We start from the raw sequence: 16855 nt of genomic DNA on the forward strand, positions 1-16855 counted from the left end.
TCTTAGGGATTCCCCTTGGTGAATATATGCTGACTACTGTTGACTTTCTTGCCTTTCGTGTGCCTGATAATGGTTTCCAGGATTAGCAGCTCCATCAAAATAATAAAGCAAAACATATTTCTGCTGTTGTCCTGCTAGTAAGTTCCAAAACAACTTCAGCATATTATACCATTGCCCCTTATTTAGGAACATTCATAACATTATTCTTAAAATATTTGCATTTTGAAAATGAATATGGAAATTATTTCCAGTGAAACTAGTGCAATTCTGTCAACACCATATGTTTTTTGAAGTCATGATTATTTTGATGTCCTAGTTCAGACTTGAATTATTTACTTATTCTTCATCTCAAATAGAAAACTAGTATGGAATTACTTGAATTCATTATAATCATAAGTCATAGTGTTTTGGGTTGAAGTTGAACTTCAAAAGATCATGTAACTCTGCATCGTCCACCATGGGCAAGGACAACCTCCCACCAGCTCAGGTTGTGGATAATGAGGCATCCACAGCTTCTCTGGGCAGCCTGTGCCAGGGCCTCACCACCTTCTCTGAGTGAAAATTTTCCTCCTAACACTAAACTAAATCTCTCCTCTTTTAGTTTAAGACCATTACTCCTTATTCTATCACTACACCCCCCTGACAAAGAGCTCCTCCCCAGCTCTCCTGTAGCCCCCTTTAGGTACTGGCAGGCTCCATGGAGCCTTCTCTTTTTGAGGCTGAACAACCCGAACTCTCTCAGCCTGTCTTCACCGGAGAGATGCTCCAGCCCTCTGAGCATCCTCATGGCCCTCCTCTGGACTTGTTCTAATACTTCCATGTTCTGGGGGCCACAGGGATGAATGTAGGGCTCCAGATGGGGTCTCATGAGAGCAGAGAGGCTCCCTTCCGTTGCCCTGATGGCCATGCTGCTTTTGATGCAGGCTTAGTGCCTCTAAGACTTCTCAATCTGAGGAAAAAAGTACATTTTCTTAAGGATTTCCAGATAAACTTAGCTTGTTCTCATTTCTGTTGATCTTGTTTTGTAAGCATTGTATTAAGGATAAATGCAATAAACATTTGTTTACTCTGGCATTTGATCTTGCATTGATTTACAAATTGATTTACAGCAGACAAGTACAGAGCAGCACTTAATTCTGCATTAAGCACAGGTACTTATGTTGGTCTAGCGGAGTGACCTGGAATCCTGGCTTGTAGTTTTCCTGTAGGAAGATTAATTCTACTTTGAGATTAACATGAAACAATTCTACTTCGTCATTATCTGATACATCTAGCAATATTGTTTGGTGAATTAACTGAGGAGTAATCATTGCTTAGATCTCTCTGCTATGATTAAATGTAAAGGAGAAAAATCCCTGCAGTTATTTCTTCATCCAACTAAATTCCTGGACTATTGCATTAGCTGCATCCTTGGTCTGAGAACATGGGATTTTAATCTCCAGCATTAAGGGAAGTTTTAATCACATGTTCATTTACTATTTGTGATCTAGGAGGTGCCGTTGCTTCATATAGCTAAGCAGTAGAGAATGTGATCTAAGGATTAGGAAAAAGCAAATCTTTCTGTCTGACCTTGAAAATCTGATTGGATTTCTTATGTGATCTGACATAATTTCCCTAATTATCTAAAACTGGATATATGTGAATGATAGATATCAAATGAGTTGTGGGAATCTGATTCTATGCTTAATCTAATATTTAATATTTTATATTCATTTTAGTTTTGAGTGCAATGAAATTAGGAGGAAAAAATCAGATTTTTGGTCACAAGAATGTCAGTATTTCAGTGAATGTGCATGAAGTCTTAAGTTCTCTTGATGAACATAGGAATAATAGGAGAATCTTATTTTGTAGTTTTATGCCAGTGCTCATAGCTATGGCTGCTCAGAGGAAAAAAAAATCATTTAAATTTAAAACAAACTGGGGGGAAAATTGTGATCCATTTTGCTAGCAGTTGATAGTCTCATGAGTCTTGGTAGCTTTTTCAAGCAAATGGAAGCTTGATTAAACAGTGGGAGTTCATGTAAATAAGTAGTGGCTCTTAAAATGGTCAACATATACGGCTATCTGGGGTATGAAGATAGATCTTCAGACTAATGGATTTATTTCAAAATTTGCCTCGGTTGCTTCAAGTTTAGTGACTGAAGCAAGCAAGACTTTCCATGACCTTTTTTAATATCTGTATTAAGTAAATCAAAATACTGTAAAATTAAGTGACTCTAACATTGAGGTTGCCATCAACAAATCCTTCAAGTACCAAAATCAAATGATTATGTAAGCTAAGATTTAGGAAATGCAAGTACAGTGTATTGAAGTAATTATCCAGATGGGTCATTTGAGAAATGTTAATAGACATTGTTAGAACCTTGCTCTTAACTCTTCCAATACAGTTTACCCTTGGCAAGTTTAAGACCTGGATGTTCCTGAAACAAAGCTCATTCAGTTGTGTAATGCTTCCTAGCATTTCCCATGATGGTCCTTGAACCAGGATTCACTCAAATTGAAAGTTCTGATTTACAATTTATAATATCTGTAAATTCAACTTCTCTGCCCATTTGAAATTATTTTCATAGTAGAATTGCAGAGTGTACCATAGTATAATGTTGTGTACAACAGTGTATGGCACAACGGAACAGATCTTGTGTCAGTCTGATTATTGGGACTCTCCTCTGCACTGATCTGTTTCAAAATGAAATCAATGTACTGTGCTGTAGTATTTGGGATCTCGATTGGATTCAAACTATGCTATTTTGCTCTTCTGCTTTTCTGAAAAACTTCTAGTCCTGATCTTTAACTTTCCTGTAATTACATCGCTTCATCCATAAGAGTAGTTTGGTTTTTATTGCAATTACAACGTTTAGCAACATTTTATACCAAAATATACTAAAGAACGTCATACACTTCTGCCTGCATGGTTTTGAGCTTTGAATATTTAGTGCTGCAGCTTGTACACTATTAAAAATCAATGTCACATTTTTTTCCTACTCTTAAAACACAAACCTCTGAGTATCCAATCTTGTCTCCCAGGAAATATGAGACCTTTATTATTGCCCTTGTTATATCAGGAAGCATAATTCTCCAGTTCATAAAGTGACACAGAAACCACGTGAATTCCATTGTTCCTGGGACTGAGCTGTTAAAATCACACATTCCTCAGTTGTTGTCAGTCTGCAGGGCTGTGGACTTGAGATTTTTTTCTGAGTGTGCTGCAAAATAAAGGACACTTTAAAAAGAAAGCTGCTTTACAGAACATGGATCCTCCAGAATGTTTATGCTGCTAGAATGCATATGATTAAATTTTTCTAGGGACTTGCCAAGAAGTTTTTAAAGTATAGCTGGGTAGGACTGTTATTTCAGAAGTCTTCAAGTTAGTCTGAGCGCAGAGAAGAGCGATGAAGCTGATGAAGGAATGAAAAAACAAGACTTCTGAGGTATGACTGAGAGAACTGGGATGGTTTAGTCTGGAGAAAAGGCTGAAGGGAGAACTTGTGTCCTACAAGTACCTGGAAGGAGGTTGCAGTGAGGAGGGTGTTGGTCTCTTAGGTGACAAGTGACAGGAGGCAAAGAAATGGTCTCAAGTTTTGCCAGAGTAGGTTTAGGTTGGACATGAGGAATTTCTTTGTGGAGAAGGTGGTCAAGTACTGGAATGCCTGGGGAAGTAGTCTTAAATACCTCCATCCCTGCAGGTATTTAAGAGATGCGTGGACATGGCGCTGAGGGAAATGGGTTAGTGTTGTTGCTTTACAGGTCAGATTGATGGTTGGACTTGGTGCTCCTGCAGGTCTTTCCTGACCCAGACTTCTGTGACTTTTGCTTTTAGTTCTTTAGTCACAAGCAATAAAGAATAAAAAACTCCAAGCTTGTGATAAATGTCACTAAATTGTACTAAAGTGGAATACGAGGTTGCTTGCTATCAGTAAGAGTTCAATGGGATATTTGAAGACTGTTGTGGAGGACAAATGCTAAATACCCATAGAACTTCCATAGCATGTCTGACATTGAGTTTTGCTATGTCCTGTGCTAACATGTTTAACACATTAGAACCTCTGACAAGCTGGACTCCAACCCAGCAAAGACCTCAAGCAACACTTCTTCAGTGTTTGTATGCCCCTTTTATTCTACCACCTGTGAAATGAAATGATCCGTTTTTCATTAGCACAAGGGAGAGTCAGTATTGGCAGGAACTAGAATCAAGAATCATTCCTCTGTATCTGTGAAATATCTTTAGAATGAGTAGGGTCATGCATCCTGCATTTCATCTCATTCCTTCTAAAATTTATTCCTAACTGTCATCTTGACTCATACCTAGAAATCTGAGATTAGTGTTTTACCAATGTGCTTTAATTGTATTTCTGAAATTTTAAAAGCTTGAATTGACACTTAGTGTGCAGTAGATGACCATCATTCAACTGCATACTCTACAGCTTATAAAAAGCTCTATGTATTTTATAGAGGAGAAAATAGCCAAGTATTAAACTATGCTGTAAGTTTTTGAACTTGAAAGAACTAAAGGTGTCTTGCTTGAGCTATTTTAATACATAAACATATTCTGAATATTAAGTTAAAAGTTCATTTGAAACACTTGCAATGCTAATTGAAAGTGCTGATATGAACATAAATATTAAACACCGTAAAAGCAAAACATGATTTGCTCCATTCACCTGTGTAATATGTATTAATTATGTATTATACCACTAATATTATACTATAAGGAATTATTTTTAAAGGTACTATTTATAATTTATATAGACTTTAAAGATTCTCAGCTTTCAAATTTTAATATTAAACTGAGAAAATAACAGACATTTTTCCTTTAACAGAAATTGAAAAATTCCAGAAAGGGGAAGGAAAGGAAGAAGAAAAGTATATTGATGTAGTCATCAATAAAAATATGAAGTTGGGACAAAAAGTTTTGATTCCAGTGAAACAATTCCCTAAGGTAAGTTCAATACTTTATAATTAAGTGCTTATAAAAGATATTCCACTAATATCTTAAGATGGTGACTGTTTCACTTAAAACATTATTAACCATCGGTGCCAATGCCGTTCCGTGGTCTGTTCTATGGAAGTTGTAAGATACAACTGTTTCTTGGAATAAATGAGCAGAAGTGTTGCTAGTCCTACACAAAATATTAGGTTGAAAATAAGTGTTTTCAATTCCAAAGAGGATTCTACTATGCTGAAAATACTTCAAGAAGGAATTGTATTTAAACTGATGCTGATGTCAGCCTTTGAAATGTACTTACTGTATGAAAAATTTAAGGTAAAAATCCACTGTCAGAGGAATTGTGTAAATACCTTGCTCTCATCTTCAGTTTTGGGTAGTGTTAGTTTTGAACTAGGTGCACCCACGCTGTTGAATTATGCAGTGTGTTCTAGGGGAAGCAGGGACTATTCCATTAATATCTTTAACCACCATGAATTCTTAACGTTTCTTTATGGTCAGATGTTATCCTGGTTTAACATATTGCTGCATGGAACTGTGTATTCAATGTATAAGAGACCGTGGAAGTTCATTCTTTTAGGTTTCTTTACCAATTTTAACGCTAACATTGTGCAGAATCATCAGGATGTTAGTGCTTATCACATTTTCTTTTCCTATTGGAAATTTCAAGACTGCTTCTGTTTCTGCTTATGGGAGAAAATGTCTTCATTCCTTCTATTTCACTTGGAGGACTTTTTTCTAAATAGCTTTATTTGCACTATTAAGGTTTTTCTATGCTGGGTAATTTGCAGAGATTTCTTTACTGCTGTTCAAAGTTTCATGAAATATTGCTTCAATGAACTTGTGTGCTTGCATACCCTTTATATGTGGGTACCTATTTGGAATTCTGCCTTAGAAGTCATCTTTATTTAATGACTAGGAAAACTTACTATAAACACTACATTCAGCATTGTAAAGAAGGGAAGGTAACAAATAGGGGAAGCTTATGTGGACAGTGCTTCTAGTCAAGATTTTTTTCTTCAACTACTGAGATGTGTTTTCAAATGCTCATCTGTCCACATATCTGAACATGAAAGGAGAAAAAGCAAGGTGGTTATTAAAAGGAGAAAGATTGTTTCTTTAGTGTCAACTTTCTTTAAAGATCTAAACACTAAAATTATTTTTTAGAATAGCTAGTGGGAAAGCCAATGCTGTCTTTTGAGTGGGAGGGATGCTTTGTGTGTTTAGTAGATGTGGCCTGTGGACATTCTTTGGCTGTCTGAGATGGAATTAAGCCCAGTATGTGCTATAGAAAGAAACCTGAATTTATATCCAAAGACAGAGCTTTGTAATTCTACGTCTTTGTTTAGAAGATCAGGATCTAGGGGGCATAGAGTACAACTGCTGTGCAGGACAGACTTCCTATGTGAGTTCCTATGTCTACATTAGTACCTTTTCCATAGAAAGGAGAACACTGGCTTCTCCACTCAAACAACTCTCTTCTATCAGAGGGAATAAAATTAAGTATTTTTTTGGCTTAATATTTTTATCCCCTAATTGGTAAGGAGGTGTTCATTATGTCTCAGAAGTTTCCATTTTATTATATATAGATACATACATATAGATACATATAGATATATGTCAAGCTTACTCATCACAAACCAAACATAGCCAAAAAGAAAAGGTAGTCAAAAGGAATTGGGATTTTTCACTGGATAGGTGTAGTTTAGGAGGTGAGCATCAGTTCAAACTTGTGACAGGCCCTCATGAACTTCCCTGGAGGGGACCCAAATCACAAGCAGTTGCTGCAGTTAAGTGTTGTCTTGTTTACTAGAGCCAGGCTTGTTTTATTTTGGAGCTCTAAGAAATCTAAATGGTTTGTACAAAGTCATGTAGCTTCAATGTGATAAACAGGTACTTATTCTGGTGTACTGTAGTCTGCAGCAAGTGACAAGATTTGAATGACTGCACACAGGGTAGCAGTCGTCTTGCATGCTAATGTTTGCTCTAGATACTAATTCTGGTTCTTTTGATATGTTCACAGAGTCTGTCAGAGTACATATGAAACTATTCCAGACACCTTGGTGAGCTGTGTTCATAATATATTCAAGTTCTGCAGAATTTAAGCAGAAGATATTATGGGGTGCTTATGTAAAAACCTGAAAGGATGTTTTACATAAATAGTTTATGCCTCGAAGTCATGCTTTCCTGTACATGTGTTTTCTGGATCATTTTGCCTGCAAAAGCTGTTAGAATTAATGCAAATGTCATTTGAAGAGGATGCCAAGTTGATAGTTCATCACAAAAATGGTTAAAAGTTGATTCTCATTTGTGAGTAACTTTTTCGTTTCTGCTGATCAGTGTTAGTGATAAATGCTTCAGAAGCCTGGGATGTAAAACTTAGATAAATATGGATGACAGCTGTGTAAAAAGCTCTTCTGCATGTGAATATTGAATTTAGAGTCATTCTCCTAGCAATTTTTCCTTTCTTTCTATATGCTAGCAGTCATCACTAAAGTTGACAGTTAGACAGTTACCATACAAGTTCCCAGAGAAGGATACCTTCAGTCTTTCAGGCGTAGCCTTTTCAGTGTTAGTGAACAGATAATCTGGTGTTTAGAGTTGACAAAGTTACTACAATAATTGACAAATCCATTAAGTATTGGGGTGCCAGTTTGGGTTGAATCTGGAAAGTGTAAGTATCCAGAAAGTGACAAGAAAAGTGAGGCTTGCTTCAGCTTTGCAAATAGAGTATTGTCTTCCCAAGTAAATGATGTGGGTTTTTCAGCTTAAATGGGACCAGAAAAGCAGGTTATTAAAGTTCTCAAATCCTTAAGAAGGTGAAATATCTGAAAATGAAGCTACCAGTGGGAGCGAATTTGCTAGCAGAAGCTATTCTGTTAATGTTTGCCAGTGGTTCTCTGGCAAGTCATGCCTCTGTGTAGGAATATAGTTGTGATCAATATCAATGATTAGTTTTGAATGTAAATGAGGTCTCTGCACCAAAGCAGCCCATCAGCACACTACTCACTCTTCAGATACTTTAGTAAACCTTGCACGGGGTTATCTGAGTTTGCTTTAAGTATTTCACTGTGCTTTCCCTCTTTAGAACCTCTTCCTCTGACATCTTGAATAAATCATACGAGCCCCAGCATAGGTCAGCCAGTTCTAGCTCTGATCAGACCAAGCTGTTGCTGCAATGACTGCTTCCATTCCCTCCCGTTAGATGCATTCTTGCAGGATCAAAGCTGAGTCCTGTGCATACTCAACCTCTACCTCTGACATACCTATGCAGTGACAGGTTAACTGCAGTAGAAGGCTATTCGACTGAAGTTCAGAGCAGCTGGTTTTTATCTTTGAAAATAATCTGGTAGACCTCAGGTTCAAAAGTCAGTATCTTTTTTTTTTTTGTTTGGATGTTATTGCTTTCCCTAAAAAAAATCTCCCTGCTCCTGATCTTCTGCTTATTGCTCCAAGAGTTGAGTATTAATTCCTGTGGATGTTAAACTTGCCTTCTACCTAACAGCTATTGGTTGCTTTTTATGGTACTATGTGTGTATTATTTAGCCATGACCTTCTGTCTTGCTCAGCCATGACAGAAGTTACCTTTAATGTTCATACTACAGGTAGTTGGCCTATTTTTTTTTTTTTGTCTGGACCTTAATAGAATGTGAGAGAAGGTAATGAACTATTTTGTAAAGCAAACAAAGTAGTCCTAGGTTCAGTTTCAGCTCCAGTTGGTTGTGCGTTTGAATTATGTTCATTTGTGTATGTGCTGAAAAACAGGATGAGTATGTTTTAATGACAGATAGTGTTACTTGGTGAGACAAAGCCTTGTGGAAACTCCCTGTAGGTTGCAGGTCAAGTCAAGTATTTTCAAAATCTGATTGTGTGCAGTCTTGTCAGGAGTTGTTCAGGTTGGCCTAGCTATTGAATTGCTAAGATAAGAAACTAATCTGAAGCATTTAGGTGAGGCTTGGATGTTTTGATAATGCGGTCTGCAGTCCTGTTCTAACTGGACTAGGATTACAAGCAAGGACTAGGTTATATACAATCCTAACTTTCCCTCTAATGGGAAAAGGAACAACTTCCTCAGGTAGCACTCATTTCCAGATTTTTACCTTTCAGTAGGATTTCCACACGGATACTGGATGTCTAACTTGAAGTTAGTGGAGTGAGATCTTGTCAGGTTAGGCATTGGAGTTTAGGGTGATTTAATATACTTTACTATTTGATCAGCTGAATATCTTTGACTCCAGGTCAAGTGTGAAAATGCAATCCTTAAACCTGTACTTCTGTTACACTTCATGCTTGAAAAATCCATCTTTAAACTTGCAGATTTAAAGGCAGGAATAAAGTGAGCTGGCAATAGGAGGTCAAGATGTGTTTGAGAGTGAAGTGACTCTAAATCTACCCTAATAGTGCAATGAAAAGCCGAGAGTTGAAAGGTGTTTCATAGCTTACATACATATGAGGCAAGAATGTTATCCTTCCTCCCACGCACTTGATGAATATGCACTGTGAAGTAGTTTATAATCTCAAGTCTGATTTTGTTTTGGCAGTTTAGTGAACTCCAGTGTTACAGAATTTGGTGAAATAGCTTCCATGGATGATAAGTGGAAAGACAGTTTTCAATGAGGTTGATCAAGACTGAGAATTATTTCCATTTCATAGGGTACCATTCTAAAAATTGCTTACAAAGCTATAATTAAGTATTGAGCAGATCTCAGAATTAGTAAGAAGGGGTCCATATTGTTTCTCTGAAGTGATACTCTAAATACATATTCTCAAAAGTTACTTTCTTAATGTGCAGGTGTGCATTAAGTCTCTTAGCTCAATGCTTAAAATTAAAATACATATACATGACAATGTCATTTTAAAATAATGTGTTCACAGTTTTACATAGTCATGGAAAGATTCAATATTAATTACATGACTAGTTAAAAACAAATTTTCATAACAACATGGTTCTAATGATTTCTTAGAGTAGGAATGAGAAATGAAAGAACTATATAACCACAAGAGATATGAAGGAACAAGTGTTAGATTTAATACCAGAGAATTTTTGAGTAACTTTATTGACCAAGTTTAATGTTGAATTGGTGTTTAAAAAAAATCTATAAAAATTTATTACTGTTCTGAGGGCTGTGTGATGGAGACAGCAGTTTGTGGTAGTGTAAATGCATGAAATAGTTCCCTTCTTATAAAAGCCTTATTCTCTCGAAACGAGTAAGGAAAGTCTAGAAGGTTTCCCAGTTTCAGGTCACTCTAAGGGCAAGTGCCCTGAATGTTAATTTAAACATTTTTTTTTCCTCATAAATCTATCACAGAGGAACCGTTGCAGAAAACTAATATATTAAGAAAGCTTTCTATGGCTTTGACATTGGCTGGCTAGAGCTTTACAGCAAAGCATTTGGTCAAGCATTTGTATTTTCACTAAGCATTTTAAGCTGGATGAACCATTCTCAGCAGACTTGTCTTGGTGGGGATAAACAAGGATTACTCTTTCTATTATATCCTACTTCCTGTAATATATACATTTAAACATGATGTAGCATCGGCATTAATTCTTTTTTTGCTGAAATTCATACAGTAGATTAAATGCTCAAAAAGAGAATGTCTCATTTGTATAATTCCCTTGTAGCAGTGTTTTTTCCAGAACTGTTTTCAGGAAATAGATTCAAGCAGTGCTTTGGTAAGGAAATAAATCTCTAGATAACTGTTAAAGGCATATTTTGATGTGAGGATTCTGAAGGAAATGGGTGTTAAGCAGCAATGTCCATAATCTCTGTTGTACTGTATCTGCAAAAATGCTTTCTTAAAATGAGGATTTATGAATACCTTTGGCTTAAACTGAAGTAGCTGAAGTAACAATTTGTTTTGTTCGAATCCCTTCCAAGTCTGTTACTCTGGATCTTGATACCATTTTCACTAAAATAGTTTAATTCTTTAGCTATAATCTTGTTTCTGTAGGTACCATATCTGGCACAGCCTTGAGAGTAGTCCCAAAACAGCTTCATGATGATGACGATCTTCAATTTTATGTGCTGTTACCCATAACAAGATCCTGATTCTTATCTAGGATATTGCAAGCTGTTTTAATGTATAGACAGCCCTTGTTTTAATGCTATGGAGTATCACTCATACTTGGCACTTGTTCCTACTTCAGGTAGCTCAAGAGAATTATGGGCAGGGTAATAGCTTCCAGACCAGCCTGGGCTGGAAAGCAGTATGACTGCTTTAAGACAATGTTAAGCTGAAGCTAGTGGACTTCACTACAGTTTGGGATAGTTGTGTGCAATTCCGATATGATCATGCTGTACAGGGGAGAAAGTGAAGAGAGGAGCCTGGCATGTCTGATTTTGAGCTAGAGCTGATAAGTGACTGATCTGATCTGACTTGCCCAGACCTGCACAAATACTTTTTTTTTTTTTATTATTATTTTTTTTACTATTTAGTGCCTAATTCAGAGTTTATATCCTTGAGTTCAATACTAGACCTGAACTTGTTTTTTCTAGGTTCAGAAGGGCATATAAACTTCAGGAATGTGAGGCATGGGAAGCAGCCATGAAGCTTGTATGTGAGCTAACTTGTACAAGCATTTAGAACTGCCAGGTTTACTTGCTTCTGGTTCACCAGTAGCTAGGCTGGTTTTATTAACTTTGTAATGAGAATTTGTCTATGTGGGGGTTTTGTACCTTAGGTTTGATTCCTACTACTTGACTGCTTGGGATAATACCGTTTAAATAGTGAAAGCAATTTAGTGATTCTTTTTTATTATTTCTATATCTTGGTGAGATATTTAAAACTAAGCTTTTGCTGATCAGATATTTCTCATTTAATGTAAGAGGGAGATAAGCCAGTAGTTCAAACAAAATCCAATCTCTGTTGAAAGTAAATTTTCTCTGAAAAGTATCATTCAATATCAAATGGATTTTATTTACAGAATCTGAAATATCTGTTGATTTTTAACTTTATGTGGGAACCAAGTCTTTGGAAGTAGGTAGTAAGCCATTTCTAGTAACCTCTAGTCACAGTTCTCATTTTAAGCTATATCTAGATGTACTGTACCTTCAAATCAGCAGAATTTCAGACTTGCAGTGCAGATTTCTCATGCTTCAGAGTTGTCAAATCTAATATTTGTAGCATGGGTGCACAGGAAAGTATAGTTCGGTGGATCTCAGGATACAGATAACACATTTTCATGTTCATTAAATGTGTTGTCTAGAACATGTCAACTGTGCAGCTACTTGAATAGCTACCATATCTAGCATCAGCACTAAATGTTTTCTTGTATTTGCAGAAAAATGCAAAAACATTTGGTATTAGTTTCGTGGGTCAAGCTTTAGGTATATTTACACAGTACTTAGTTTTAAACAGAATAAAACTATTTGGTTTTAAACAGCTGAGTAAACAAATTGGCTTTGGATCACAACACTTCTCTGAGCTCCAAAGCCCCCCTAGTTGCGTTCTCTGAAAATGACATGCAAAAACAGAACCCATTTTTGTTGTTGCAAGTGTTCTCTTCTATCTGTAAGTTGTTTTTAGTTTTTAGTAGTCAAGTAGTTTGTTTCAATGATGTGATGGCCACTATACACTGTGTAGTTAAAATACATGCTTGCCTACTGCTAGATTGTGATCAATTTTTGGATTGAAATTCCATTTGGATATTTACCCTACTAAAATATGTTTTAAAAAGTCTATATCAGACTGCAGGTATTCAACATTAGAAATAATTTCAACAAACTCTACTGTAAATGGAAAACCTCATTTAGAAATGTGAACAGTACTTGTTTTCCTAATTTACAAGGCTATTTTAATGCAAACATAAGTAACCTGAAACAGTAAAAAGCTGATACAGTATTCCATTACATGAAGGTTTCCAGTGAAATTTAGCCATAGTCCCTATTTATAAGCAATGATCCTTTATAGAAATTATTGACGAGGTGTTACATTGACTTCTCAAAGTTCAGTGTTTGTTTCAACTAGTTTAAATGCTTTCATTGCAGTTACACCTTTGTAATCATAAAGTTATAAGTCTGTAGTTGAGGACCTCTGGAAAACATGTGGTCCAGCCTTCTGATGACCTCCTGACTGTAAATTAGATGACACCTGAGTCTTGAATACTGTCAGCAATGGAAACTTCCCCCATTTGGGCAACCAAGTTATAACACTTTATCTTTGATAGCACGTTAAGACCTGTAAGGACAAAAGTAATGTAACATATCTAATAAAATGGAGTTAAAGGTATCACCTGAGGATTTATTGAAATTTGAACTGACAGCTTCAGAAAATACTAGTTAATGAAAGGCCTTAAATTCAATAGCTGGTGTGGACTAGTCATCCATGGCCATCCATTCAATTGTATCCTGTTTCTACCTCAGGAATCAAGCTTGCAGGTTCTAAAGGGAGGAGAATTACGTTTTCATTTTTAATAAGCTTTTTAATACTTGTGTTTCTGTGTCTCAAGTTGAAGTGGGTGAACTGTAGACTGAGCTGAGCTGTAGACTTTCTTCATTGTAGGAAGACTACAGCTGAGCTTTTTTTCCATCAGCACTTCCATTGTAGCAACAAAGGAGTTTGTTAGTGCTTCTACTTCTCCATTGTCAAGTGTTATCAAATCTATCGAGGAATAGGGAGATCAAATGAGCTCATTGTGGCCCTCTTATGATGCAATACTAGAGGAAGAGTCAACTGTTGCATAAATGAGTCCAGAAAAACAAACAGTTTAAATGTATTTGCTCTGTAGTCTTGCTATGTGTTACTGATTCCTAAAATTGTCTTTTTCACGATGACCAGGTCATTTTAGATTACAAGTTTGAATATCATGGTTTTATGAGGTCTTATTGGGGACAGCATTTTATTTCATAATCTTATTATTCTGAATGGAATCAATTATTGCTTTTTAAGAGTACAATGATATACAAAATTGGACTATTGAATTCACACAGCTGTTTTCCCAGTATGTGACTGGGAACATGCTTTGTGGAGATTTCTTGTGCCTATGGGCTCCTTTGAGCTCAATTTTGTCTTTAAATGACAACAGGAACATTACTTTTTGTTATTTTTCCTGTCACGGGTAGGGTTTTGTATTTGTGTTCTTTAGCTTATTTTCTCTCTGGAGCACCTTCTGGGCTAAAGGAGCACCATGTATTTGTGGTGGCCTGTATTTTGATGTTTTCCATAAATGTTTGGATTTTCTTCAAGTAATATGCTTTCTGTATTTTTGTTGCACACTACTTTCTTCTCCCTAGTTACCTTAACAGTAATGTTGTGGTTATGAACTCCAGATGTTTTTGGTAAACTTCAGTAATAAAAGGGGCTGAGAAATAATTGAGAAGGTCTTGATGTTAATTTTGGTTTGGAAAAAGATTTATGTTTACATTTTCTGGTTTTAATTCCCTGTTTCTGTTTTTCAGTGTAGGGTATATTGTATGGGTTGCTGTATTACTTCGTAAATCTTAAAGGCAGCATAAGGCAATTCAGATTTTTTTTGTCTTCAAAGCTGTAGTTGGTTGCTACTGCATCTGTGAAAAATAGCTGCCAGTTTTGTTTTTATGGTTATGTACCTGGTAACTGTTGAAAAACTGAATCACAGTTTGAGCACATCTGTTCAGTATTGAATGTGACACTTCCTTATGCATTTCAAAGTTCTTTTGAGTTCAGATACTTCCAGGTTTCTGTTGGCATCTGGTAGAGTCACTAACATGCTTGTCCAACACATTTGAACACATTTGTACTTGACTGTCATAATTTAATACTTGCACCTAAAACAAAGTTTTATCAATGTGTACTCCATTTTGCTTGTTTCAGTGCTTAGAGATCCAATGGTCGTGATGTCTGTTTTCTTACAGTTCAACTTTGTGGGAAAGCTTTTGGGTCCACGTGGCAATTCTCTAAAGCGCTTGCAGGAAGAAACACTGACAAAAATGTCTATTTTGGGAAAAGGTTCTATGAGGGACAAAACAAAGGTAAGACCTGAATGTTACTGGAAAGTGGTTAAGATTCCCGAATCTTTAAACTTCTTCCAAATGTGCTTGGAGAAGTAAGCAAACCATGTAACAAGTCTGAGAGCAAATAAGCATAGGTTATGCTTGTACTCGTTTGATGCAGATGGAGTCTGTTTCCTGTGAGGAGTCTGCTCTCATGACCAGTATTTTGAGGCTACCATAAGCTGTACTTTTGGTCCCCAAACTACAGTCCCTTGGGAAGCAACTGTGGCATTATCAGTGGCCTGTCTTAGATCAGTCTTCTACTAATAATGAATAATGCCCAAGGGTTTTCACATTTGAAAGTAAGTGACTTATAGTCAAAGATTTTCACAAAAAATAGTTTGTAACACTTTAATTTGACATTTAATAACATCTAGTTTTATAGACAAAGAGGAAAACAGCTGATGAAAGGTGATTAAATACAAGTGAAAAAAAATCACAACCCCAACTGAGGATGATTTATGCATCTTAAGCAAATGGCCAGTTGCGGTTTTCATTGGAAGGAGTTTCCTTAAATTGACATAATTTTTAGTACATCTCTCCATAAGCAAAGTAAATGTTATGTGATTTATAGAGTATTTATCAAATTTGATTAGAGTCCATAAGACTTGATTTTTTCTGTGCAATTAAATTAAGAACTAATCTTAATTCCTTCTTGAAAACATTATAGTTGTATTAAATAAAAGCTAATAAAATAAATTTATGAAAATGTATTCTATAGTAAAGGCTTGATAATGTGAAAAACGGTTTATTTGGAATGGGAGCTGTTATGTTTTTAAACTATAATATAGAATAATCTCTAATATAGAAAATGCAACTAATTTTAGAGCACATGTTAGTGGAAAAAAAAAAAAAAACATGTTGCTATGTAACTTGATGACAATATGCTGGTTTGACTAGAGGAGAAAGAAAATGTAAACTTAAAATTCCTACTAAAACATCTTTACAAATAAAGTAAGGCTCCAAATACTTTTTTAAATAACATATGGTGAACTTCTCAGTTCTTGTGGAATGTGTTGAACTGACATTCTTCTGTTACCATACATGCTTCTACATCAAAATGCATGTCATGGAATAGAAAGCCCTCCACCCCCTGAGTTTTTCTAATAGCTCTGCAGTAGAAAGGTTTTTTCATATTAAAAGCAAAAGCTTAAGTTGAAAAGTTCATATCCTAACTTGAAACCCACAACCCTGGAGGAGTCTTAAAGGTTTCTATTTGAATAATTTGAACTTTTCATGTTTCTTTTGGTAATGAAGTAATTGTTTGTATCTTTATTTGACTTTTTCCTACTTAAGATGCTATCCAAATGTGCTGAACTAATTTTTTTTTAAATTAAGTGGCTAGTAAATCTGTTACAGGTTGGAGAGCTGTTTTCAGAGACTGTTAATGCAATTAACATTTGAGTAAGGTTGATACAATTGTGGGTCTGATAAGTTTTTTGCAAGGGATAAGGGTGTAGACACTAGAATAATACGGGTAGAATAGATTGTATATCTTTATTTTGGGGTAGTTCTTAGAAGGCATGAAAACATTATTCAGAACTAAAGCAGACCGTTAATTATGACTAATTAGTACTTCCAGTACTCAAACCTGTGGAATGTGTACAAGAAAGTACTGGAGCCACAAAGGTACCCTGTTGCTAATAACCTAAAACAGGTTGCGTTCATCCTTAGTTCTTTGGAGGCACTGCTCAACCAGCTGGAGGCTCCATATGTAAAACTTAAAAGGACAAGAGACCTTAAGACATTATTTTTTCTAGCCTTGCTTGGATTATCTGTGCTAATTGTTTCAACCATCTTTTGCTAACAGATGATTTAATTTTGTTTGCCTTGATCTTAATACATTCTGGGTTAGTACTTTGGAACTGCTATATTAAAACTTGTCCAAAGAACAGGCAAATGAGAGAATATTAACTGTATAGTTCTCTCTGTATGAGAAGGA

The 16855-nt window shown here is 35.9% G+C and overlaps 1 protein-coding gene across 4 annotated transcripts in view; it reads left to right on the forward strand.

Annotated features, from left to right (window-relative positions):
• Positions 1-16855, forward strand: part of KHDRBS3 (KH RNA binding domain containing, signal transduction associated 3) — a 93937-nt gene that overhangs the window by 22820 nt on the left and 54262 nt on the right. For all 4 annotated transcript variants that reach the window (XR_004748273.1, XM_035317988.1, XM_035317989.1 and 1 more), the window contains exons 2-3: positions 4818-4936; positions 14776-14892. Coding sequence is in view for 3 of the 4 variants with exons in the window: in XM_035317988.1 (XP_035173879.1) it covers positions 4818-4936; positions 14776-14892 (236 nt within the window). In the remaining variant the exon portion in view is untranslated. The remainder of the gene's footprint in view (positions 1-4817; positions 4937-14775; positions 14893-16855) is intronic.

The sequence above is a fragment of the Oxyura jamaicensis genome, chromosome 2, assembly GCF_011077185.1.
Source record: "Oxyura jamaicensis isolate SHBP4307 breed ruddy duck chromosome 2, BPBGC_Ojam_1.0, whole genome shotgun sequence".
In the NCBI taxonomy this organism is placed as follows: Eukaryota; Metazoa; Chordata; class Aves; order Anseriformes; family Anatidae; genus Oxyura; species Oxyura jamaicensis.